The sequence below is a fragment of the Sphaerodactylus townsendi genome, linkage group LG02, assembly GCF_021028975.2.
Source record: "Sphaerodactylus townsendi isolate TG3544 linkage group LG02, MPM_Stown_v2.3, whole genome shotgun sequence".
Lineage (NCBI taxonomy): Eukaryota > Metazoa > Chordata > Lepidosauria > Squamata > Sphaerodactylidae > Sphaerodactylus > Sphaerodactylus townsendi.
In genome coordinates this window covers 177,446,765-177,473,857 of record NC_059426.1, presented here as the reverse complement: position 1 = coordinate 177,473,857, position 27,093 = coordinate 177,446,765, and the positions used below count along the sequence as shown (strand labels likewise).

The 27,093-nt window shown below is 46.3% G+C and overlaps 1 protein-coding gene across 1 annotated transcript; it reads left to right on the top strand.

Annotated features, from left to right (window-relative positions):
* On the top strand, window positions 1-25,773 carry DDHD1 (DDHD domain containing 1). The gene is made up of 10 exons (XM_048486104.1): window positions 1-295; window positions 3,996-4,143; window positions 6,223-6,329; window positions 7,727-7,833; window positions 10,433-10,695; window positions 12,059-12,134; window positions 16,539-16,688; window positions 19,847-20,099; window positions 24,380-24,574; window positions 24,742-25,773. The coding sequence occupies exons 1-10, from the start codon at window positions 16-18 to the stop codon at window positions 24,930-24,932; spliced, it is 1,770 nt and encodes a 589-aa protein (XP_048342061.1). The 5' UTR covers window positions 1-15; the 3' UTR covers window positions 24,933-25,773.
* The last annotated feature ends 1,320 nt before the right edge of the window (window positions 25,774-27,093 follow it).

Genomic DNA, 27,093 nt, shown 5'->3' with positions numbered 1-27,093 from the left:
CCGTGCCTGGGTAGCATGCAAGTGCATGCCAATACAGTCTTGTGGCCTACCTTCCCTGTTGGTCTCCTTTTTTGGCTGTGCTTGCCTTCGAGAGACATCTTGCCACGTGTACCCCATCACCTAAAGGGAGTCCTTTTTTGCTACAGCTGTCCATATAGCCTGGTGCTGAGCCGCACTCCACGTGGACTTCGGCAATGCGTAGATGGAAGCTCCATCTGTACAGCCGTGGCGACAACATCTAAAAAATCGCAAGGGACGGCCATCGAATACCTAGGAAGCCAGGGGTTTTCCAAAGGTGAGCCTGCTTGAGGTGCTTTTAATGCATGCTTGCGCTAATCTTTCCATTTCAGCTGACTAGAAGAGTTTGGATTTATCCCCCCGCCTTTCTCTCCTGCAAGGAGAATCAAGGTGGCTTGCAAATGCCTTTCCCTTCCTCTCCCCACAACAGACATCTTGAAAGGTAGGTGGGATGGAGGAGGAGGAGAAGAAGAAGAGGAAGAAGAAGAAGAGGAGGAGTAGTAGTTTGGATTTATATCCCCCCTTTCTCTCCTGTAGGAGACTCAAGGGGCTTACAATCTTCTTGCCCTTCCCCCCTCACAACAAACACCCTGTGAGGTGGGTGGGGCTGAGAGAGCTCCGAGAAGCTGTGACTAGCCCAAGGTCACCCAGCTGGCGTGTGTGGGAGTGTACAGGCTAATCTGAATTCCCCAGATAAGCCTCCACAGCTCTGCCGGGCAGCTGCAGACCATCAAACCCAGTTCCTCCAGATTAGATACACGAGCTCTTAACCTCCTACGCCACTGCTGCTCTTGGGGTGGAGGGACTTCTGAACGAACTACAGGATTCAGCCCAAGATCAACCAGCAGGCTTCATGTGGAGGAGCAGGGAAACGAATCCAGTTCACCAGATAAGAGTCCACCACTCATCAAACCCGGTTCTCCAGATTGGAATCCACCTGCTCTTAACCACTATCCCATGCTGGCTCTCATGTGAAACTCACATTTACCTAGACTTGAAGACTGAAATACTCATTCGTTGTTTTTCTTGTGGAAGGATGGCTAGATGGCCCGGGCTAACCAAATCTTGAAATCTGAGCAGAGCCCCCAAATTCTCTACTCACTGCTTGTCATGCGCGCTACTCTTGCCAAGTAGCGCGGGGTCCAGCTGCACTCCCCACTACAGGGGCGGTGACAACGCAGCTGCCCCGACTCTGCCGCTCTCGCGCCCCCTCAGCGCGCGTCATTTCTGGCGCTGCTGAAAACGGCGCCTGTTGATCCATGCAGAGCGCAGGGCAGTGGGGAAGCCAGGGAACACAATCCCCGCGCTGAAAAGGTCCACACCGGATGAAACTGACGTCATTTTTAAAAGTGGGGAAACGGCCTTGGTTTGTGAATTTAAAGGAGACCACAAATTACAAACCTAGAGTTACTGCGCAGAGGCAGGCAAATGGGGTAAACAACACCTTTATCTTGGCCTGTGGCTGCTCTGTGGGCTTGGCCTGATCTTTAATATCAGATTCTGTAAAGCTAAGGCGGTAGTTGGCCCTGCTCTCTATTTATTTATGATTTAGCTGGTAATTTCCTTAGCTGGCCCTGCAAGAGAGTAGAATTGCTGCACAGAGGCAGGGAGTGGCAAATCACCTCTGAACATCTGTTGCCTTGGGAACCCTGTGAGGGATTTTTCACTGTGGAATTAGCTGCAAAATCTAGATGACACTCTTCCACCATCTCTAAAAAAGTAATCCATTATGCAGGCTAAGCACAGAGGAAGGAGGTTAAGAGACGGGATTCAATCTGGAGGGAAACCAGGTTTGATTCCCAGCTCACGCCTGGAGCCAGGAGGCACTTCCATCTGGGGAATTCAGATTAGCCTGCATCATCTCCCATACACGCCAGCTGCGTGACCTTTGGGCTAGCCACAGCTTCTCGGAGCTCTCTCAGCCCCACCCACCTCACAGGGTGTTTGTTGTGAGGGGGGAAGGGCAAGGAGATTGTCAGCCCCTTTGAGTCTCCTGCAGGAGAGAAAGGGGGGATATAAATCCAAACTCTTCTTCTTCTAAACGGACGGTAGCCTCTGTTCCCAAACTGCAATGGTTTAAAGAATCTGTGTGCCTTCACGCCGGGGGTTCTACAAGTCTCGAAAAACAACTTGCGTAATACAGGACAAACAGCCAGAGAATTCAGTTTGCTCTCTTCAGCCTTTTCCTTCTGCTTCGCAGCAAGGAATAGGAAATGCAGCATTCATCAGACCACAACAGTTTAAAAGAGCAAAGGGCTTTGGAAGAAGAATGGCGGTTGAATTCCTAGTATTGAGTTAACAAAAGCACAAAGATTCCCGCTGGGCTGAGAGCCTTCTCGTGGGTCGGCATGCAAAAGTCAGGGTTCTTGTGCCAGCTATTCATGCTTCCCTTGGGAAATGTGCTTAATGCTTGATTTAGGCGGAGAATGTAGTGATGGCCACAGGCGTAGACGGCTTTAAAGAGCATGAGACAGATTCATAAAGAAGAAGCGCTTGGATTTATATCCCCCCTTTCACTCAAAGGGGCTTATGCCACCCCCCCCCCCCCCCCCCCCCCCCGGCCCACAACAAACACCCTGTGAGGTTGGTAGGGCTGAGAGTACTCAGAAGAACTGTGACTAGCCCAAGGTCACCCAGCTGGCGTGTGTTGGGAGTGCACAAGCTAATCTGGTTCACCAGATATGCCTCCACAGCTCAAGTGGCAGAGCGGGGAATCAAACCCAGTTCTCCAGATTAGAGTGCAGCTGCTCTTAACCACTACACCAGGCTGGCTCTCCAGAGGAGAGGATGTATGGCATGAATTTCGCACATGCAGTTGAGAATTGTGCTGGAAAGTGCACAGTGAATATCTGCATGGAGGAACTGGCAGCTGCAGGCAATTAATATTGCATTCTTCTAGCTGCAAGGAAAAAATTGGCCTTGAGCAGGGTTGTGTTATTTTATTAGTTTATTTATTAGTCCTTTATGCTGCCCTTCCCTTTATGGGCACAGGGCGGCCCCTGACATACTTAATAATACATAACTTCATACAGACTTAATAATACATAATTAAAAATAATTAAAATCATTTTAAGTCGGATGGCTCCCTAGTTCCTACCAGGAGGTTAAAAAAAAGGGGCGGGCTGATGGAAATCCATAGGTATTCTGGCGAAATTGGAACTGCGCCTGGTAGGAGCTCAGCGTGGTGTAGTGGTTGTTAAGAGCAGCTGCACTCCACCCGGAGGAACCGTGGGTTTGATTCCTCGCTTCCGCCACTTGATTGTGGATAGCGCTCTATCTGGGGAACCAGATTATTCGCGTAATCTGTAACACATGCCAGCTGGGTGACCTTGGGCCAGTCACAGTTCTCTCTCAGCCCCACCCACCTCACAGGTGTTTGTTGTAAGGGGCGGGGGAGGAAAAGAAGATTGTGTAAGCCCCTTTGAGTGAAAGAGGGGATATAAATCCAAACGCTTCTTCTTTATGAATCTGTCTCGTGCTCTTTTAAAGCCCTCTCCGCCTGTGGCCATCACTACATTCTCCGCCTAAATCGAGCATTAAGCACATTTCCCAAGGGAAGCATGAATAGCTGGCACAAGAACCCTAACTTCTGCATGCCGACCCACGAGGAGGCTCTCAGCCCAGCTGGGTGACCTTGGGCTAGTCACAGTTCTTCGGAGCTCTCACCTTACAGGGGGTTTGTTGAGGGGGAGGGAGGAAAGGAAAGGAGATTGTAAGCCCCTTTGAGTCTCCATGTAAGGGCCAAGGACCCGCGTTGTAAACTTAAGCCAGCAAAAAGGTTGGCAGTGTTTACCCCAAAAACCTTTCCATCAGTTTCCCACTTCCTGGTCGATACCAGCTTCGCATCGGCATGGTTCGTTTCCCTTTCCAGAAGCCTCTTTGCCCCGTTACCTGGTGGAGATTTTTCTAGCTGCAGCTGCCCAGGTGAGAGGTGGTTTGCCACCTGAAGTGAAATGCTTTTTGCTTCTCTTCCGCAGCTTCAAGCAGCGGGACCAGGCTTCATCGAGGCTACGTGGAAGAAGCAACGTTAGAAGACAAGCCGTCACCTACCACCCACATTGTGTTTGTCGTCCATGGCGTTGGGCAGAAAATGGACCAAGGGAGGATTATCAAAAACACTGCCTTGTGAGTTTTCCGTTCTTTGCTGCTGCTGCTGCTGCTGCTGCTGCTGCTGCTGCTGCTGTTGTTGTTGCCTGCATAACTCTGCTCAGGCGCCAGCATAATGGCGATGCCCACTTTGGGTTTCACAGCCGCGGAGCTGTGGGGCGGCCGGACACTGGCATGTTTGCTCTCGTTGCCCCTCGTGCCAGCAGAGGGGGCAGATGTGTTGGCGCCAGGCTGTGCTGCTCCCAGAAGCTGCCCCCCCCCCCCGATGGATTGGGCTGTTAATCACATTATGAAACAAAATAAAAATATACCCACTCAGATTTTATAATATGGGAACATTTCTAGAAATTTATAATAGTAACCATCCATTAGTGGTTTTTTCTTGTTCTAGATGGGTTGAATGTATATTATAGCATTGTCCAGCATCGTTACCAGGTTTATCAGGCATTGCATTTGGATTTTATGTTTTTATGAGATTATTTTGGTAAGCATCATCTTAAGATCACTAGGATGTCATTTTTTATTGTCAATAATCACCATTATTAGTTTGTTGAGTTATAGATAGTATTACATGTACAATTGTTTTCCCTCCCTTAGTTTTAAGAACTAATTGTAACTACTGTTTTAATTCTGTTTTCCTGAAAGTGTGCGATATCGTTCTCTTTTCTTGGTTTTATCCTCACAACATGCTGCCTAAACTGTGAAGCAGTTTATTGTCAATAATAACCATTACCGGTTGATTGAGTGTGAAGCAGTTTAGGCAGCATGGTCTAGTGCAGTGTTTCCCAACTTTTTCAATGTTACGGTACCCTTGACCTCACTCTTCATATCTCATGGTACCCCTGCCATCCCCCCACCTTCCCCTCCCAGTGTCCCTGCTTGCCACCTCCCCTTCCCCTCCCAGGGTGAAGGGAAGCACTGGGGGAGGGGCAGCAGGAAGTGGCTGCTGACCTTGCGGCAGGCCCTGCCCCCTGGGCCAGCTCCATGTCCTTGCTGGTGCCAGCGGGAGACACCACAAAAGTGAGAGGGGCCAGCAGGATTGCTGCGGTACCCCTGGGACATGCTCACGGCACCCCAGGGTACCACAGAACCCTGGTTGGGAATCGCTGGTCTAGTGGTTAAGATGCCAGGCTACGACACGAAAAACCCAGATTCGAATCCCCGCTCGCACCATAGAAGCTTACTAGCTGTCCTTGGGCCAATCACACACTTTCAGTTCTGACCCTAGCTAGCATTTGGATGGGAGACAGGAGTTTTGACTCCGAGGCCAGCCACAAAAAGATAGCAGCTTGAATGTTGTAAAGTTAATATATTAGTAAGCAAAGACCTCACCTTCATGTGCATGAAACACTGCATTCTGATGCGAGACGATAAATAAGCGTTGTAATTGTACTAAGGATACCCAAGAGGCACTACAATAAAATCAGTACAGGAATTATTAAGCACTACAATGTATTTTCCAGGTGGTTCATTATTATTTGGCACAGAATCAAATTTTAAATATCAAATATGATATATAAAACAAACGTAGAACTTCTTATAAAAGATAGGTATCTTCTCCAATCTGTCTAATATTCGGCATGGTAGGATACCTATTGCTGTATTATTTTGCTTTTAACTTGCTAAACAGATCTATTTTTATTGCAATTTTATATTAGATTGTATTTTTACATTGATGTGTAGGGGTATTTACTGTCATTTGCTCTGGCTATTTCCTTAAAAAAAAATCTGAAGTGATTTGAATCCCTCGAAGTCAACCGTCAAGTTTTGTGAACTATTTCCTTGCTACTGAACTATACTTGAGACTGCAGAATATGTCTGTGTAAATCCTGATCTATCTATGCCTATTAAAGGTTAATAAGGATAAAGATAAAGAAGGTATTTTCCAGGTATTGTGGTGACTTGGCGCCTAGGGTTTGTGGAACCCTGGCCAATACCTCTTTAATTGAACCTCAAACAAATCAGAAGCTGGTGCTATTGTGTAATATGCTTAAATCTGCTTATTCCAGGGAACAAATTAAATGCTGTATTCTAGCTGAAGCTTCAGAGTTGTCTCCGTGCATGCTTACAGTTCATCCGTTACTTCAAATTTTCTAGGATGCGGGATACAGCGAGGAAAATAGAAGACAAATATTTTAGCAACCACGCCACGCACGTTGAGTTCCTGCCCGTTGAATGGAGATCGAAGCTTACCCTTGATGGAGGTAATTTCACCTGATGTTGTGGAAGGGGCTTTCGTGGCACCCATGGTGGCGGTTTTCACACTTTTTGCTGTCTGGATGCTGTTTTCTTGTCAACTTGTCCTCTGAGAAATCACTGCCTGTCTCTTACAGAACACCTACATCTTGCAAAGGGTTTTGGCATTTGTGCCTAGTGCTGAAAATACCTGTTAGCCCTACTGAGTAATTCCACTTCCCAGCAGCTGTGGGCTAAAAGAAAAGAGTGTTGTTGGTCATAGTTCATCGTTTAAGTTTAATGACACATTTGTAAAAACTTTTACAACACACCGCAACACAGAATTTTGCCTCATCTACTACACAGTTTTAATTGAGAGCATTTTAAAAAAACCTTAATTTTGCAATATTTAGAAAAGGGGGCAAATTTAACCGTCCATTTAGTCAGAACCTTTTTCCTTTCTGCTGTTGAGGACAATTAAAAACAACAACACGTGTACGAGTGAATCAAGAATCTTCGATTTAAAGGAGTTCATAAATAGCCGCCCTTCACCTGGGCTGTTGGAAGTGCATTGCAGTGTGCAGTTATATACGCACCTTTCAATTTAGGGACCTTTAACTTACACATATGTAGAGGTAAAGCAGCATTAGCAGCAGATTTAGTACCCAAATTTAATGGAGAGCAGGTGCTTTTTAAAATATCTAGTCATATTTAACTAGTTTCTGAATGCATGACGCAAGGCTTTGCTTAGTTAAACCACCAGTACCCTGTTTTATTTTGCCCTCAACCGCACTGTGCTCCCTTAACCAGCAACTCTCCCATCTTGCTAACACTGCAAAAACAGGAGCATTCTTTGCACTAGATAGGCGAAGAATGGTGTTCTTGTCTTCTTTTCAAGGGAGCCGGCGTGGTGTAGTGGTTAAGAGCAGGTGCACTGCACTCTAACCTGGAGAACTGGGTTGGATACCCCGCTCTGGCACTTGAGCTGTGGAGGCTTATCTGGTGAACCAGATTAGCTAGTGCACTCCAACACGTGCCAGCTGGGTGACCTTGGGCTGGTCACAGTTCTTCGGAGCTCTCTCAGCCCCACCCACCTCACAGGGTGTTTGTTGTGGTGGAGGGAAGGGAAAGGTGATTGTAAGCCCTTTTGAGTCTCCTTACAGGAGAGAAAGGGGGGTATAGATCCAAGCTCCTCCTCCTCCTCCTCCTCCTCCTCCTCCTCCTTCTTCTTGTAAGATTGTCCCCCATTCTTGAACCCCTGAAAGTCTTCTTTCTTCCAGGAAATACCTGAGGTTGGTTTGAAAGCCATTGTACCGTGGGAAGGCCTGACACTTGCCTTGAATTTGCTCTGGAACGGCTAATCTTAAACCAACTCTAAACCTTCCCCCGCTTAGTAACCACAGTTGGGTCTCCCTTCTTTCCTCAGACACTGTTGACTCTATTACTCCAGATAAAGTCCGCGGCTTAAGGGATATGCTCAACAGCAGCGCGATGGACATAATGTATTACACAAGTCCCCTCTACAGAGATGAAGTAAGTGTGCGTCTTTTAAGTACCTCGTTGAAAGTGTACCGTGGTAATGGGTGCAGCAGAACTAGGTCCTTGGGTTTAAACACGTTCCCACTTCTCCATTGGCAATAGTGGAAATTGCTAGGTGACCTTGGGCCGGTCACGCGCTCTCAGCCCTGACTCAGCCAAGTATTTGGACGCATAGATGCCAGTCATAGTTTTGGATGAAACGTTAAGAGCAAAAACTACTAGATGATGTCCACATGGCCCAGAAAACCCATAACAGAAGAAGAGTTTGGATTTATACCCTGCTTTTCTCTCTAGTATGGTGCCTCAAGGCATCTTCAAACTCCTTTCTCGTCTTCTCCCCACAACTGACACTTTATGAGGTAGGTGGGGCTGGGAGAGTTCCAAAGAACCGTGACTAGCCCAAGTTTACCCAGTCGGCTTCATGTGTAGGAGCAGGGAAACAAATCCAGTTCACCAGATAAGAGTCCACCGCTCATGCGGAGGAGTGGGGAATCCAACCCAGTTCACCAGATGAGAATCCACCACTGTTCACTACACCACACTGGCTCTAGTTCAGGGGTCTACAACCTGTGGCTCTCCAGATGTTCATGGACTACAATTCCCATCAGCCCCTGCCAGCATGGCCAGTTGGCCATGCTGGCAGGGGCTGATGGGAATTGTAGTCCATGAACATCTGGAGAGCCACAGGTTGCAGATCCCTGCTCTAGTTAATTCTGGCTGAGAAAGCCTCCAACAATATATTTCCCAGAAACTTTGAGAGTCAAAGTCAGAGCATGTGATCTTTGCATTTTAGTTTAAGGTAGAGCAACCAAAAGGTAGCAAAATAATATCAAGTGAGAGAAGCCTTCCCAGTTTCCCCTTATTTAAAAACAGAATGATAAGGACAAAAATGTATTTGTTCGTTAGTGTTATATCCCGTTTTTTTGACACTCCTCTACTAAAGCAGTTTACATCACTAAGGAAGCAATGAAGAGCTAGTTTTATTGGTAAAGTTAAGTCCAGTTAAGTCTTAGTATCCTACAGTTGATGAGCATGTAGATTATGGGATGGATTACTGACTTATTTTATGTACCGCTGATGCTTTTCGAGCACGTTTTGTTTTGATGTATTTTCTGTACTGTTTGTTGTCTTCAGCATCTTTTCAAAAGGGCTGGGATATAAATGTTTTCACTTTTCAAGAACGGTGGTTGCTCTACTGCAAGGCCGCCCGTCTGCATTGGTGGTTTGTTTGGGTCCATTGATTATCTGGTACAAACCCATCTGTAAACATTCGGAGCATCCATTCAAGGGGGCTTCTCTTGTTTGTCGATTTAAGTCTAGTCGCACCTTAGAGACCAAGAAAATGTTCAGGTTGGAAAGTTTTGAGAATAGTTCCTCGCCATGGTAGGGAACTGCACGGAAGTTCCCTACCAGTGAGCAGCACAGATCCGTCTGCAAAAGCTCCCCCTGCTGGTGGCTGCCTGATCTGCAGTCGTGTGGCTTTCAGGGAATTTTGTTTGAGAGTCAAAGGTATCTCACAAAGGTTTTTTAAGAGAGGCTGGGTGGCCATCTGTCAGGAGTGCTTTGATTGTGTCTTCCTGCATTGCAGGGGGTTGGACTTGATGGCCCTGGGGATCTCTTCCAACTATTCCAAATCTGTGATTCTATGGTTGATTCCCCACCGGAGAAATATCCTGGGATTGGACCGGGACCATAAAATACCAGTACCTTTTGATCCCGGTCTGTCCCTCCCCACCGTAGCCATGTCTGGAGAGAGGTCTCGAGTTGAAACCGGGATCGAGACGTCCACCTCCTTTCCATGAGCCCGGGATCAGCTCGGCGTCTCTTGTTGCTAGTTCATGATTGGCTGTTGCTTTGGGGCAGGAATGTGAACGTGCGTTCCCTCCCCCCACCCCCCACCCCAACGGCTACATAGCTACATCGTCACAAAGCATAGAGCGTCAGGAGGTGTACTGAACATCAGTTTTTTCCTTTGCATGGCTTTGTAGCCAAGCTGAACATATTAAGAAAGGCGTGTTCCTGCCCACCCTGAGTCACCCGTTCTGAGCATGCCCAGGCCACTATGATGTGATTGGCTGACGGCTCAAACTGAGACTCAGGGTGGGAAAAATAACAGGATGACACCACCCCCACCACCACCACCCCAGATACTGGCCTCATCCCGGGATTCTAAAAAAAAACCCACCTTCCTGGCGGTTTTTGAAAATCCCGGGATGAGGAGGATATTTCAGGGCAGGACTGGGACAGATTTGGTCCAGCAGCTGTGGGGAGTCCCTCCTTGAACTGGGATGCCTACTGTGCGTATCCTGGGATATTTCCCCCGTGGTGAATCAACCTGTGTTTAGGGCTTTATAAGCCAAAGGTAGCACCTTGAATTGGGCTCGATAGCAAATTGGCAGGGACATCTCTGGGCTTCACTTCCCCCTCTGACCTCTCTCACAGAAACTGTGGGGGGCGGGTTCATGCAGTGCATTTGTCAGGGATTGGGTATATCTCGTGATTTGCAAACATGGCTTCATCAGCAGCTTGCTTGTTCGAAATGTGTGTCCCAGCGTTCACCCAAATGATCTTCCTTTCTCTTCTTCCTCCCCAGTTAGTCAAAGGTCTTCAGCAGGAGCTGAACCGCTTGTACACGCTTTTCTGTTCGCGGAACCCAGACTTCCGAGCAAAGGGCGGGAAAGTGTCGATCGTGTCGCACTCTTTGGGCTGCGTGATCACCTACGACATCATGACCGGGTGGAATCCGGTCCGGCTCTACGAACAGTTGCTCGAGAAGGAGTACGAGGACCTTGAAGACACCTGGATGAGCTTCGAGGAGCAGCATTTGCTAGAAGAGTTTTATATAACCAAGCAGCGGTAAAAGGCTTCCCCTCCTACTGTTGGAGAGAATTGGGGGGGGGGGGGGGTTGCCTATTGAGAGGCTCCAGGCTTGGTGGAATTGCGAGTGAAGCAGTTACTTGATTGGGTCACGTGGGCTAGCAGGATCTCATCCTGAAAGCTAAGCAGGGTCGGCCCTGGTTAGTTCTTGGATGGGAGACCACCCAGGAAGTCCACAGTCGCCACACAGAGTCAGGCAATGGCAAGTCACCTCTGAATGTCTCCTGCCTTGAAAATCCAATGGGTTGCCATAAGTCAGCTGTGACTTCTTTCCACCAGTGTGAGCCAGCAAGGTGCCATGATTAAGGGCGGTGGGCTCTAATCTGGAGAACCGGGTTTGTTTTTCCACTCCTCCTCATGAAGCCTGCTGGGTGACCTTAGGCTAGTTCCAGTTCTCTTACAGCTCACCTACCTCACAAGGTGTGGGTTGTGGGGAGAGGAAGAGGAAGGAGTTGTAAGCCACTTTGAGTCTCTTTACAGTTGAAAAAAGCAGGATATAAATCCAAACTTCTCTTCTTCTCCAGGAGGGAGAAGCTGCAGGCAGTCAGATCTAGTGCGCATTCAAAGAAGCTGCGAGAGTACCTGGGGGGTACTAAGGATCAAATGGGGAAGGGGGCTTCTTTAGCATGTGAAGATGGCCCCCTCCCTGAGTTAGACCTTTGGTCTGTCACGAGCGGTTTTGCCGGCTGTGGCTGGCAGCATCTCCCCAAAGCTTGGGCTGAAATCTTCCCCCAGCAGCTTAGAGAAATCTATGGCTCCTTCCGCACACGTAAAATAATGCATTTTCAAACCACTTTCACAGCTGTTTGCAAGTGGATTTTGTTATTCCGCACAGCTTCAAAGAGCACTGAAAGCAGTTTGAAAGTGCATTATTCTGCATGTGCAGAATGAGCCTGTCAAAGGAAGCCCTGACTCTGGAAAGCTGGGGTGGTGGGAAGTGCCATCAAGTCTCAGCTGAGTTACAGCCACCCCACAGGCTGGGTTTTCAAGGCAAGAGTTGTTTGGAGGTGGTTTGCCATTGCCTGCCTCCGCGTGGGCTGAGAGAGTTCGGAGAGAACTGGTTTCATACCTCAGAACTCTCTCAGCCCTACCTACCTCACAAGGTGCCCCTTGTGGGGTGGGGGGGAAGGCAAGTAGAAGTTAAGCCATTTATTCTGTCTTTTCTAATGCCACCATCTTGCACAAATACATTTATCTGCTCTCATCCCATTTAATTTTATTTATTAAAATATTTATATCCCCCCAGTCCTCACAGTGGCTTACATAGCTAGTTTGACCCTAAAAGAAAGCAAGTCCGCTTTTTTTAAACCGAGCTTTCACGCAAGTGGTTTTTCCTCCCTAGATTGAAGGAAATAGAAGAGAGGTTGCACGGGCTGAGGACCTCCGCCATATCCAAACCACCTGCCTTAAAATTCAAGGTAGGAAAGAAAGAGAACACGTGCTCTCACGCAAAAGGTGGACGTCCAGGGGTTGCAGGTGGTTCCCAGCTTCCACTGTGGTGTCCATTTCCCCTACCCCATTGGAGAAATCCCAAGAGAGTGAATGGAGGGGACATAGCTGGGGGCTGAAGGTTGTGTAGCTGGTCCTTGAACCAAGCTGTCAGTCATGAACAAAAAACTATGCCCAGGCGGCATACAGTTCCAAAAGTGCAAAATTTAATACAATAAGAAGCGTGCAAATATCTCGGAACAGACTACAAAACCAGCCAGAATGTCTAGGACAGTTGTACAGTCAGTCCACAACTGTGCAAAGAATCCAAATGTGGGAAGAGCTTGCCGCCGTCGCCCAGTTCTTGGTAAAATTATTCCACTTCATCAGCAATAGATTTTAATCTTGCCTGTATATTCAGAAGTCACTAGAATAGGCCCGTGGGTGGCGAACCTTTGGCACTCCAGATGTTATGGACTACAATTCCCATCAGCCCCTGCCAATTGGCCATGCTGGCAGGGGCTGATGGGAATTGTAGTCCATAACATCCGGAGTGCCAAAGGTTTGCCACCATTGGAATAGGCTGTGCATTATGATGAACTGATAGATGTGACCATTTCCATTAGGTTAAGACGTATCACGCTTGGGATCTGAAAGGCTTTGAAATGAAAAGTGGAAAATTTTTACCACGAAATGGGCAACCGCAGCAAGCTCGTCCCACATTTGGATTCTTTGCACAGTCGTGGACTATAGAATTGTGTTAGACATTCTGCCTGGTTTCGTACTCTGTTCTGAGATGTTTGCACTTTTCTTCTTGTATTACATTTTTCACTTCTGGGATTGCAATTAGTCTGGGTGTAGTTCTTGATCCCTTCCGCACATGCAGAATAATGCACATTCGATCCACTTTCACAATTGTTTGAAAGTGGATTCCGCTATTCTGCACAGTAAAATCCAGCTGCAAAGTGGGTTGGAAGTGCATTATTCCGCATGTGCGGAAGGGGCCCATTTGTTCATGATTGATTGTCTATGCACTGTACCTGCGTTTATTATATGCATATTGCACCTTGAACCAAGCTAGCCAGCTGATGGGCGCTTCTTGCATGCACTTGGGTTGCGTTCGCATGTCCGTATTTTCCTCTGCAAACATTGCTTCTACAGTTGCAGAGCCATTTGTATCAGCATCAAAATGTCGAGAGTTTTCTCCATCAGCCTTAATTTTAACTGCATTTCTTTCCTGTTGACTCACCTGAGGGGCTTTTTGAGGACTTTTAAGAAACTGGCAATTGCTGTAACGAAGTAGCAATTTAAATTTTTAAGCCCTCCCCCCCCCCCCCGGGTGACTCGTTAGGAGGGGGAGTGGTGGCCCCGAGAGGAAGGGAAATGGGGTGGGCACGGCCTTGGAAAGGGCCCACTGCCCCATCCAGACAGCATGATACCTTGCTTGGACAGTGTGTCCTCCCAAAAACATCAGAGAAAAGCAGGTTTCAGAAGGAGTTGCACAAAGACTGGGCAAGGAGGATAAGCACACGATGCCCAGAAGCTGCCATCTCTGTGCCCAAGAAGAGAGTTCTCGAAGGGCTGGCAGGGGCGGAGCAAGGGGAAACTGTGCCCAGGGTGCGTGCGTGCCCTGCGCCAATGCCGCAGTGCCCCCCACCCCATAGGCGCTACGCCACTGCGGGCCGGGGTCAGCACTGACAGTGTGGCTGTTAGTAACAGAGCAGCTACAGGAGGGCTCAGGCCACAGAATCTCCACTTAAAGGCTCACAGGCCGTGGAATGGGGAGAAACACTGTCTGTTTGAGACCTTGGAGAACCAATCAGAGGAGACAGTCTGGGCCTAGATGGACAAGTGGTTTGGTTTTGCTTTTTCAATATACAGCTTGCTTTGCTGCTTTCTTGATGGTCTGTGATGAACTAGAAGGGGGAGGGTGATAACCAGTGGAGCGCTTTCTTTAGTTCAGCCATGTTACAAGCCTCTCAACTTCCCATAAAGTCACGGCTGAGCAGATGTCCAATGGGAGGGATGCCCTGCAGAGTCATACAGCCAGCTTCAAGTCCAGTGGCTCCTTCAAGACGACCCAAAGTCAGAGATGCAGAGGCAGAGCGCTCACAGGGTCACGTGGGGTCACATGTCTCCGGGCGCACGCCAGCTGTTCACGCGGGGGGGGACGGAGAATCACCCTCCACACCCCTCCCCTTGGGTCCACCCTGTCAGGCTGCTCCTTCAGCCGGCAGAGTCTTCACTGGGCAAAGGAGCAGCCTGACTGGGCTGCCACGGGGCACCCCTCAGCCCCACCCTGCCAGGCTTCCCAGCGGCGGCCCAGCCAGGCTAGGGTAAACGGGGCGCGTGGGGGGCGTGGTGAGGGCAGCCAGAGCAGGTGTAGCACCGGGAACCATTCCCCCCTCCACACCTCCGCAGAGATGCGAGTCCAGCAGTCAGGAGCTTTGACTCTCGAAAGACCATTTCCCCCAAAATTGAAAGTCCCTAAAGTCAAACCCCATCACAAATCCAACAACGGGAGCACGAATATCTAGAATCATTCTAACATTGTTGTTTAATTTTCTTTTAGATAAAAAATCCACATTAATCTTCATGAGTAACCTCTTGCAATGCTATTTTCAATCAGTCAGCTAAAATGGTCGTAAACCCCTTATAGTCTTATTCAGTAATAATAATCTTTTTTTGCAAAAATTGAGTCTTGCCCTTCTTTAGGTATCAGTACCACATTGGCATCTTTCCCATGATTCTGGCATCATTTTCCCCTATGAAATGGATCTCATTGTGTTTTGTAAAGATTGTAACATTTCATCTTCAAAACACTTGTGAGACAAATTTGATATACCATCTGGACCCAGAATTTTTTCTGCCTTAATTTTTTGTAGCCTCCACCATTCAAAATCTGTTTCTGTCCTTCTGTAATATTGGGTATCTTTTGTTTGCTAAGAGATTCTTCTATTTTTGTCCACAGATCTCTTGTCCTTAATATAAATTCATATAATAATTGTAAAATGTTTTTTTGAATTGACACTTTGTTAAAATATTGTCTTCTTGTATTTTCAAAATAAAGGTCTTTTCTTTTCCTAGTTTATATGGTGGCCATTTTCCCAGTTTATTTACAAATTCAAAGTTCTTTTGCTTTGCAAATTTCAGGGTTTTTTTATTTCTTAGTCTAAGTAATGTAGATATCTGCTGTTGTAAAATGTTTGATTTGTGTGAAAATATTCTTGTTTCCTTTATGTTCTTTTCCGTTCCTCTTTTCTTCTAACCTCCTCTAAGACATTCTATATCTTGTCTCTTTTTCTTAAGTTCAGAATTATGTTGGTTAAGGTATCCTCCCATAAAAGCTTTCCATGCATCGCAAACCATCTGTTCCCTTATTCAGATTAAATTCAACAAAATCTTGTAAGTTTTTCTCACAGTCCTGAACAATTGTGTCCTTTGGAGAATAATTTCATTTAGTCTCCATCTGTAAGTGTTAGATTTCTCTTTTATATACCATACTTATAGGATTGTGGTACAGAGAAGGCCTTAGGTAATATTTCTTCTTTACAGACTTTAGATGCCAAGACCTTAAAGACTCTTACATTTATTCTCGGGAAAGATCTATGCCTTTCTGAAAAAAAGTATACTCTCCTGAATTACCTTTTTCAATTTTCATACATCAACAAAACCCAAATTATCCACCAAGTCAAAAGGAAGTCTTTGGCAAATTACCTTGTGTTTTTTTATGTCATTTTCAGAAAATCTGTCCAATTTTGGCAATATAACTCCATTCCAACCATCCAGCGTGCACCATCTTTCATTCAAAAATTCAAAAAGCTTATCAATAAGATGTTTATAAAACACATTTCTGTCTTCATTTGGAGCATAAATTCCCAACACCATAGTTTTGATCCCAGACCGATTAATTTCCACCCCCACCTATCTGCCATGCACCCAAAATCTTGATGGTCTCTGGAGTCAAAGCTCCTGACGAATCTTACGAGGCTTTGACTCTCGAACGCTCATACCATGAAAATATCGTGGCTCTCTTAAGTTGCTGCTGGACTTGAACCCAGCTTTTCCACTTCAGACTGACGTGGCTACACTCTGCAACTGCCCGCAGAGTCCTCTTTTCTTCCCTGCCTCTTATGGAAGCACCTCTTTGGGGTGAGATTTCTAGAGAGACTATTTGCAGTGTTACAATCTGTGCCAGTAGCCTGTTTCAGCTGTTTGTTGCTGTCGAAAAGTAGACAGGTGACTCACTATTATACTGTGGTTTTCCTCAGTTTGTAATGGCTGGTTTGAGGCAACGAGATCGCGGCCGGAAGAAGGGGGGGAGGCTGAACCAGCATGTGCTCGCAAGCTGCCGTTTTCTCCGCCTGTTAATATCGACTGAAATGTCTCCGTAGGTTGAGAATTTCTTCTGTATGGGATCTCCATTAGCAGTGTTTTTGGCCTTGCGCGGCATCCGTCCAGGAAACAGTGGAAGCCAAGATCACATTCTGCCCAGAACTCTTTGTAACCGGTTGCTAAACATTTTTCATCCAACAGATCCAGTGGTGAGTGTTAGTGCAGTTACAAGCTTTCACCTCGAGAGCCGAGGCGGCCCTACCCTGAGGCAAGGTGAGGCGGCCCCCTCATGTGGTGGGGTTTGGGGGTACCATTAAGGGTGACAGCGGAGTGCAAGGTGGACTTGGACCCATGAGGCACAAGTCACAGACCTTCTCTTGAGCAGCCCCATCTGAATGGAAGGGGGCCTTTGGAAGAGCTTTCCCGTTGGCTGTTCCCTTTCATTTAGACAGGCCTTGGGCAGGAGAGCGTCTTGATGACTTGTTTCCCATTGGAAGGGAAGAAAATAGCCGTGGGATTTCCTGCCTCGGTTCCTGCTCAACAGTATTTCTGAAATCAGCTGATTGGATAGTAAATGCAAAGGGATCCTGTACAAAGGGATCATCAGAGGTGCCCAGATGGACTAAACTAACAAAAGAGGGGGGAAATTTTAACCGTAAAATACCGGAATTAAATACCCAAGCCTACATTACAAACATATTTATTATGCACAGTTATAACTAGGCTTGATGATTTTGGTAAACCCAAAATCACAGAATACTTTGAAAAAAAAAACCATATTAGGGATTTTTTTTGGGTTTTCTTTACTGACTAAAAAAGGTGTATTCAAAAAGCTACATGCACCTGGGGCCAAAAAAGCCAGATAACTCTCTGGTGACCCCCAGAGATGGTAGATCCTTCATGCACGGAACTCAGCAAACGGTGAGGGAAAACTGAAAAATGTCAGGTTTGGGGTTTTTTTAACCCAAATATTTTCAATAACAGCCGAACAAAGTCGATGGATGAAGCCGATTCGGCTTTACCGAATATTCCCGGGTTAAAAAAACCCGAACTCGAAATTTATTGATAATTTCAGTGCTCATGCCTAATTATAACACAAATAGGCAAATCCAGTTCCATCAGGGTTGGAAACTGAATTTGTTTGTTTATTTGTATTATGCCGACATGTGCTGTTAAGGGCCCTGTTTGTATTGTTGCTTTTAGCTGGCAATAGATGTATGTTTGTTTGTTTATTGCATTTGTATATCCCCTGCGGGGATAGGGTAGGATGCAAATCCAATAAATAAATTAATATACATTATTTGCTCTATATTATATTTTTTATTATTTACATAATTTTACCAGTTGGATTTGCTGGCCATACATTCGCTCATGACCTTTTTGGGTATTTAATTCTGTCGACTAAGTTTGTGTGTACATGCAGCGTTGCATCCCGGTGATGCGCTTGAAAGCAGAAATTGATGCAGCATAAAGGGACACGATTGAGGGGGAGGGCGGTATATAAACCCAACCAATAAATAAATAAAAAGGAAAGCGCAGAGTGAAGAAGTCCGTTGTCACAGCTGAAGTGACAGACACAGACCGGACAGTAGGCGGGGCAAACGAATGTACATGAATGTGTTCAGTCGCCTGGGCTTTGTTAATGGTCCCAAAAATGTTTTATCAGAATGCAGAACTGCTCCAGAGTTTGGGGGGTGGAGTGGTCTTGGTGACCTCAGAGCACTGACTAGCTGTTTCGGCTTCCAACTCGCAGAACCAGGTTTCCTAAGTGAATCTGACCTTTCGGAATCGCCCAATGGCTCTGAAAGGCTGCATAGTTTTCTTCCGGGCTCTGTCTTTTCAAATTGTGTGTTAAAGCGGTTGGAAAATGCTGGATCAAACATTCCATCACATCTTCATTAGCAATCATTTTGTATCTGGTGAGATATGCTTTCTGAAATACACTTCGCAGATATAAAACGGCATGAACTAGCTACAGATGAGATGGACAAGCCATCTTATTACCATCATAGTGTTGTTGTAAATTGTTTTAGATTGTTTTCAAATGTTAATTGGTTAATTTTAGATGCGGATTGATATTTTTAATGTTAGTGGAATGTCTGTATTGTGTTGTGACCCACCCAGAGCCCTTCGACGATGGGGCAGGATATAAATCCAAAATCAATAAAAATAAAAGATATCATTTAAAAACCGTGTCACGGCGGACTTTAGATCTGGGCAGCTCTCTAGGGTAGGGGCACTGAAATGTGGATTTGCCCAGGAAGGTTCTGTTCGGTCATCTTTCAGAACTGCAGTGCTCCAGTGATTTCAAAGTGACCTCCTTTCTAATACTCTTGACATTTTACAATTGAGCACAGATGTGCATTCTTGCATGTCTCTGTTTTCTGAACCACTGTACAGATAGAGCAATTTAGAATACCTTCTTTGTTCTAAATTTTTTTTATCCCTTAAGGCATTCTTTTTTTTCCTCAAAAATACACTCGTTGCACTCTGGCTGTGTCCAGTCTTATATATTGATCTTACATATAATTAAACAACTTAACACTTCTATTTGTATTTACATTTCCTTATTTCTCTGACAAAGTTCTTAAAGATACAGCATAAGTCTTCCAACTCTTATAACTAAACATAAATAATCACTTAGTCCTTACAAACGGAAGGCAGAGATGGGAGCGGGCAACTCTTAACAAGAGAGCCAATATACCCATTAGAAGCCTCAAAGAACTGTTGGAAGTTGACTGAACATACTGGCATACTGAGGAAGATGCACGAAAAACGTTCTATACGCGCGAGACGTTTTTATGTAGAACCTACAGAATTGGAAAATGGACTATATGGAACTGAAGCTTTGTTTCTGAACAAAGAATTGAATGGACTAAGTGATTATTTATGTTTAGTTATAAGAGTTGGAAGACTTATGCTGTATCTTTAAGAACTTTGTCAGAGAAATAAGGAAATGTAAATACAAATAGAAGTGTTAAGTTGTTTAATTATATGTAAGATCAATATATAAGATTGGACACAGCCAGAGTGCAACCTGTGTATTTTTGAGTTTATTTGGGCTAACGTTGACATTGCACTCTTAAAGATAGTGGTGATTCTTTTTTTTCTAACATGTCTGTTTCTCTGTGTCATGGTGTAAAGTTAATGAAGGGCTGCAGAGGGGTGGACTTGCCATTTCTAAGAATTCAGTTGCCCTGAAATGTGTATTGAAATAGGACGGTTCGATTCAGTCATTTTGCTTTACTTGCCGACCCTTTGAAGAAATGAATGGTTCACTGTGAAGAACAAGTTTGCCCATCTATAGATGGGAATGGCTATGGCCAGTGTTTATAGACGTCTCACTCTTATCTCTTTTCGCTTGCAGGCCTACAGACTAGAACCTTTAATCCTGAAGCACTATAGCAACATTTCCCCTGTCCAGATCCACTGGTACAACACCACAAACCCGCTACCTTACGAGCACATGAAGCCAAGTTTCCTCAACCCGACTAAAGAACCTACCTCAGTCTCTGAGAGCGAGTCCGTCCCGACGATACCCAGCCCGACGACATCGCCCGTCATGGCGCGGCGGCACTACGGAGAGTCCATAACGAATATAGGCAAAGCAAGTATAATGGGTAACTATTTCAGATTTCCATAGGGGGGTGAAATCCCCACTCGACCACGAGGTTCAAAAGCGAACAGGGATCGGGGAGGGGGGATTGGATCGGGATCTTTTCATCTATTTCTAAGGTAAACTCTTCTACCTCATTAATTAGCTCTGTATATAGTTCCAGGTCTACTCCCTTTTCTATATTTATTACTCTGCCATGTACATTTTTGCTGGAAAATAACAATACTTCTAATACTGAACTTATCTCTAAATTACATTTTCTAAATAGTTTCCTTTTTCCCAACATTCCATCTTATATGTCCATTACTTATTTATTACTAAACATCATTATCATGTAAAAAATCATAATATTCAATAAACCATTTAAACATGATAATATCGTATTAATCAACGTCATTCGTCATTATCTTCTTCTTGACCTTAAGTTCAGATCTCCTTTTTTAAATTTTCCTCCTGCTGTCTATCTTCTTCCATGTTTGTCTTCCTTGAAAATCAAAATGTAAGTTTATGAAAAGAGAGATTCCTTGAATGAGAGAGAACAGATCTGTTATTCACTTACATTACCTCTCTATGTATATATATAACCTCAGAACAAGCAAACAACCATTGAATAGATCAGGGGTCTGCAACCTGCGGCTCTCCAGATGTTCATGGACTACAAATCCCATCAGCCCCTGCCAGCATGGCCAATTGGGGAGTTGCTCGCCAGGGTCACTAGCCCAGTTATCTGTGATCTGTGTTAAGCCATCAAGAGAGAGAGAGGAAAGGCCAATTGGCCATGCTGGCAGGGGCTGATGGGAATTGTAGTCCATGAACATCTGGAGAGCCGCAGGTTGCAGACCCCTGGAATAGATGCTACTGTGTGCTCCTTAGGAACAAGGACAGGGGCTTTAAAAAGTGTCGTTTGTCGTCATGTCTTCAGTGCAGTCTCACATGGGGGTTGCGCGGGCACAGGGGCACAGAGCTGGGACCAGGGAACGCTTCTGGCACTTGAAGCACTTGGAGCACTTTCCCCCTTTCCCTCTGGAGCCATGAGCAGGTTGGTTTCCAGTGTGATGTAGTGGTTAAGAGCAGGTGGATTCTAATCTGGAGAACCAGGTTTGATTCCCCACTCCTCCACCTGAGCGATAGAGGCTTATCTGGTGTACCAGAAGTGTGTCCCCACTCCTGCTTGGTGACCCTGGGCTAGTCCCAGTTCTCTCAGAACTCTCTGAGCCCCACCTGCCTCACAAGGGGCTTATTGTGGGCAGAGGAAGGGAAAGGAGCTTGTAAGCCACCTCTCCGTACAGGAGAGAAAGGTGGGATATAAAGCCAAACTTTTTCTTCCCACCCAAACCCTCATGTGCAAGAAGGATTTTTAAAAGTGCCTTGTGTTCGCCTCCTTCGAAACACTCACTCTTGGGCCGCATGGTTTGCGTGCAGTTTAGAAGCTCTCCTTCACCACCACACCACAGTTGCACAGTTACAACAGGCACACAAACTGGAAGAAGAAAATCGTACGTTTCCCTGTGGTGAAATATTGGCTTGGTCCCACCATCTGTCAGGGTTGCCTGAAGAACAATAATCTTAGGCTGCTGAATGGCGAACGCCGGGGGAGCTTTATACCCAAGGATTAATTGCTTGTTTTCATATTTCTCATTCTCTTCATGTTGTTTTTCTGATTTTATCATATTGCTTTTACTTTCTGCCCATGTTACGCTGCCTCTTTGAAGAGACAGCATAAAAAAATCTCTGATAGTGTTCTGGCCACCAGGTGGCAGCAGCATCAGAGGAATCATCACCACGGTCGCTTCGAAGTACAAATTGTTGACTTTCAAGCTTTGTATGTGAGCGTTCCCCATCACCGCTCATGTAATCAAGGCAGCGGCCAGCCGTCTCAGGAGCAGCAACAGCAGCAGCAGTGGTGAAAATGTGAACAAAGTTTGTAGCCACAGCAAAAGTCTGGGGGTGTGTCCAGAAATGCCCACTCACTGAATTTAGCACTCTGCTGACACAAGTGTCAGTCTCTGTTCTGAGCACCAAGATGAAGGTTATGACTCGTAGCAAGCCTTTATCGGCATAAACAGTACAACAATAATTTAAAAAACGGATTAAAAAGCATATACAAAACAGGAAATAAATGTTAGGTCGAAGGAAATCTACTGGCGTTTAGTAATTTCCAGGAGCAAGTCTGCCACTATCAGACAGAGAGAAGGATCAGGATTGTCCAACCAGTAGTGTAATCTAATTAAATCGGGGAGATCGGGTAAATGTAAAGGAGTACGATAAAGGTTATAATCAATATGTAGCCTCCTCCAAAATGGCAGCCACGCGTCTAGTCACATTCCTTTTTCCACGACACTGTGGATTCGCCCCAGAAGCTGACGAGAAGCTAGAGCAGTGCCAAAGGGCTAACGTTATATGTGCAGACCAGAAGTTTAGGGGACCGCTTCGATTCTTCTCTTGCAAATGTGTTCTGTGTGGTCAAGACCATGTTTGATCACTTGCGATGAGCCCATCAGCTGGCCCACGTTTGTCCTGCTTTGACCTTGCCCCTCGGAGTCACGTGGCCTCTCTTGCCCTCACTGATTGGTAGGCTGAAATAGATGTGATGATAAATGCACAGCCGCCACCATTTGCATATGGCGGGTCTCGTCTCTACAGCAGTGGCGTAGGAGGTTAAGAGCTCGTGTATCTAATCTGGAGGAACCGGGTTTGATTCCCCGCTCTGCCACCTGAGCTGTGGAGGCTTATCTAGGGAATTCAGATTAGCCTTTACACTCCCACACACGCCAGCTGGGTGACCTGGGGCTAGTCACAGCTTCTCGGAGCTCTCTCAGCCCCACCTACCTCACAGGGTGTTTGTTGTGAGGGGGGAAGGGCAAAGAGATTGTCAGACCCTTTGAGTCTCCTGCAGGAGAGAAAGGGGGGATATAAATCCAAACTCTTCTTCTTCTCTAAATGCTGACATAACTTACCCGTGTCCCGCTCAGACCTTCAACCCTATCACCACCAGCAAAGGGGGGGGGTGTGGGTAGAGACGACATAATGTGGGCAGGGTTGTGTTTGTCTGTCTTGATTTATTTATTGGATTTACTCTACCGCCCCTCCCCTTTCGGGCGTGTGGCGGCTCGCGTCGTGTTCACGATGATATAAATGTATAAACAATATAAGTTAAAATATCAAGAGCAATCTCAAATAAACATAAAATTACATATTACAGACCCACAATATCCCACATTGACGGGATCGATGATGGAATTCAGTAAAAAGGAAAGGGGAGGGCTTATGAACCTGTCGCTGCCCCAACCATACTCCTGGTGGAACACCTCTTTCTCACAGGTCCGGCAGGGCTCTGGTCTCATCAGACAGAGCACTCTGCCCTGGCTGAGGCAATCCAAACTTCCTTTGGGCCAGAGACAGTTCAATTCAATAAGTCTTTATTAGCATATACATGATAGTATAAAAATACAGTTCCAGTTAAAAAGTGAATAGTAAAAAACTTCGCGTTGGTCATACATTCAGTTTACAAACTTCTGACAAAAACTTTGCCACTATAAGGCAACAATGAAAATCCTGACAGTTTAAAAGCATAACTACTTTATCTGATTCAGTATAATCAATCATAGGGTCTATAGCTTGGGATAGCAGGCTGGATCGGAGTTCTTGGTATAATACGCAGTTCAGGAGAATGTGTGGGATGGAATCCAGCTGTCCTATTCTACAGGGACAGAACCTCTTATCGCTTGGAAGACCTTTAAGTTTTCCTCTATGTAGCGGAGATGGCATGATGTTAAATCTAGCCAGCATATAGGCTCTCCTGTGTATGGGATTTGTGAATATAATAGGCTGGGTATCCCTGCGTGAAAGGAATTGACATATTTGTTGGTGAACAAGATTTATTTGCCAAGCTCTGCAGTTGTTGATAGTCCATTGCTAACAGCCTCTCTTTAATGAGGGCAAAAGTTTCAGTAAAGGTTAGCATATTGAAGGAGTCACTGTCATAACCCAGTTCCCCGATCTTTGCTGTAACTATTGTGCACCATTTTGAATGGTGGAGTTCACTCAAGGTAAGTTGGGTACCACCAGCCAGTTCTTGTTTGCAGATCTAAGTGATCTTTGGGCAAAGTACCAGGAGAGACTGTCCCATAGGTACAGGGGTCCCAGATGCGTGAGGGATGGGAAAACAGAGCGCGTGGCTGTCTATTTCAGCATCCTCTGTTCCTTAATCCTGACATCTGTTTTGGCCCCAAGCACTTTGGTCCCTCCAGGATTTAACTGGTCTTGTTTTATGCCTAATCACAGGAGCGGCGAGCATTGGGAAAGGCCTCGGAGGGATGCTCTTCTCGAGGTTTGGGCGTTCCAGCGCCCCCGCCTCCCAGGCACTCGAACCGGGGAAAGAAGGGTCGGAAGCCGAGGAGAAGAAGCCGGCCTCTAGCCAAGCGTCCATTGGCACGCAGACCTTCCCTCACAGCAGCTCCGGCTTCCTGGACCCAACACGTAAGTCGGCGGCTCCGGCCCCAGAGATCTGCTTTGCCCCTTTCTCCGTACCCCAAAAGATGGCGGAGGGGAAAAGCAGGGCAGGCGGGGCCGAGGCTCTCTCCTTGGGACGGCTGCGTTGTTGGGGGCGATTCTTCCTGACGGTGCTGTTTGTGTTTTCTGCCCAGTGGAGCTGGAGCGAAGGATCGACTTTGAGCTCAGGGAAGGCCTGGTGGAGAGCCGATACTGGTCGGCCGTCACGTCGCACACGGCTTACTGGTCATCTATGGACATCGCTCTCTTTCTTCTCACCTTCATGTACAAGCAAGACCAAGAAGACGAAGAGGGCGGCATCCAATCGCACCCAGACCCTGTTTGATTTTGGCTGGGGGGGGAGGGGAGGGAAGGGGGGGGGATATAACTTATTGAACATCATAGACCAATCTAATTGAACGTGAGGCGCACGGATGTTTCAGGTTTAAATGCATGTCTGGGTTTCCTCCTTCTGCAATTATTTGTCCTTCTGCTTCTCAGACCATCCGCTGTTCTAATGAAGTCTCTCTGAAGGGGCTGCTCTCAGTCCCTGCCGGTTTTACCTGTACGGCCCAGCCGGCGGTAGCATTTTAGCCCCTCTGCCAAGGGGGTCTCCGTAACCGCTCTTCGACCAAGTTCTCCCTCCTCCACCCCTTTTTAAGTGCAAACATTAGTCTGCTAAAATTAAAAAAAACATTTTTACTCGAGAAAAATGCCTGCAAACCTAAAACAGCCATGTTCTTGTGTCCTGGGAAATAAGATGCCTCGATATTAATGTCCCGATGCAAACTCTGTCTCTCCTGGTTTCACTGAAATTCTTTTGGGGCGGCAGACTCGAACGGTGTGCTAACGCAGCTCATTCAGAAATTAACGCTGACGGGCAGATGTAAGGCAGATAGACTGTAACCATAATTTACTATTACCTCTGACTAACCTTTTCCTTTTAAGCCAGTGTGTAAGAAGCATCTCTTTTCTACAGGTTTCTTTCTCTTTCTCTTCCTTCCTTCCTTCCTTTTTTAATTTTTTTTGAGGGGCATAATTTAAAGAACCACATTTCTTTTCTACAGTGTTAAGACTGTTCCTCAGACGACATAACTTTGTATTATTCCAATGGAGCTATGAACACTGTGGCACACTTTTCAGTATTTTTTCATTAAAAATAATAAATCTTTGTGGTATCACACTGACCTGCTCTTGCCGTGTCTCCTGTTGAGAACAGGAAGCAAGCTTGTTTTCTGTTGCTCCAGAGACTAGGACCAGGAGTCACGGGTTCCGGGTGAAGGAAAAGAGATTCCACCTAAACATCAGGAAAAACTTCCTGACAGTCAGGGCTGTTGGACAGTGGAATTCACTTCCTCTGAGAGTGGTGGAGTCTCCTTCTTTGGAGGTTTTTAAAGAGAGGCTGGATGGCCATCTGTCAGGAGCGCTTTGATTGTGTGTTCCTGTATAGCAGAGGGTTGGACTTGATGGTCCTTGGGGTCTCTTCCAACTCTATGATTCTACTTGCTTTGGTTTGCGGAGGACAGTCACCTGAGGTAAAAGGTAAAGGTGCTCTGTGCAGGCGCTGGGTCATTGCTGATCCATGGAGAAACAGCACAGCGTTTCCCAGGTGAGCTGTCTTTGCCACTGCCTTTCCCAGTTGCCTACACCAGTGGTTCCCAACCAGCGGGTACGCACCAGAGCATTTTGGGTACGTAAAAAAAATTGCATCGTGTGTTTGCTATATGGGGGTACAGTTTTAGGGAAATGGGTTGCCAAGGGAGCAGCAGTGGCATAGGAGGTTAAGAGCTCATGTATCTAATCTGGAGGAACCGGGTTTGATTCCCACCTCTGCCACCTGAGCTGTGGAGGCTTATCTGGGGAATTCAGATTAGCCTGTGCACTCCCACACACGCCAGCTGGGTGACCTTGGGCTAGTCACAGCTTCTGGGAGCTCTCTCAGCCCCACCCACCTCACAGGGTGTTTGTTGTGAGGGGGGAAGGGCAAGGAGATTGTCAGCCCCTTTGAGTCTCCTACAGGCGAGAAAGGGGGGGATATAAATCCAAACTCCTCTTCTTCTTCTTCAAGGGGTACATGAGTGAAATAAAGGTTGGAAATCACAGTTCTGTTCTTTACCCCCAGCAACCTGGGTACTCATTTGACTGACCTCGAAAAGACGGAAGGCCGAGTCAACTTTGAGCCGGCTACCTGGAACCGACTTCCGTCGGGATTGAACTCAGGTCGTGAGCAGAGCTTGGGCTGCAGCGCTGCAGCTGACCCCTCTGCCCGAAGAGGCTTTGATTTACTTGGGAGCACGAAGGGTTAAGAATATCCGTGTCCCAAGTTCTGACAAACAGAACAAAAAGGGAGAAATAGGGTGGAGAAGCACCACAAAGCCGACAAAAATACAAATATATAAATGTAAACCAGAAGCAGTGAATTGCGTGTCCCACGCTGGCCCTCCAGATGTTCATGGACTACAATCCCCATCATCGTAGGCCATGAACATCTGGAGGGCCAGCGTGGG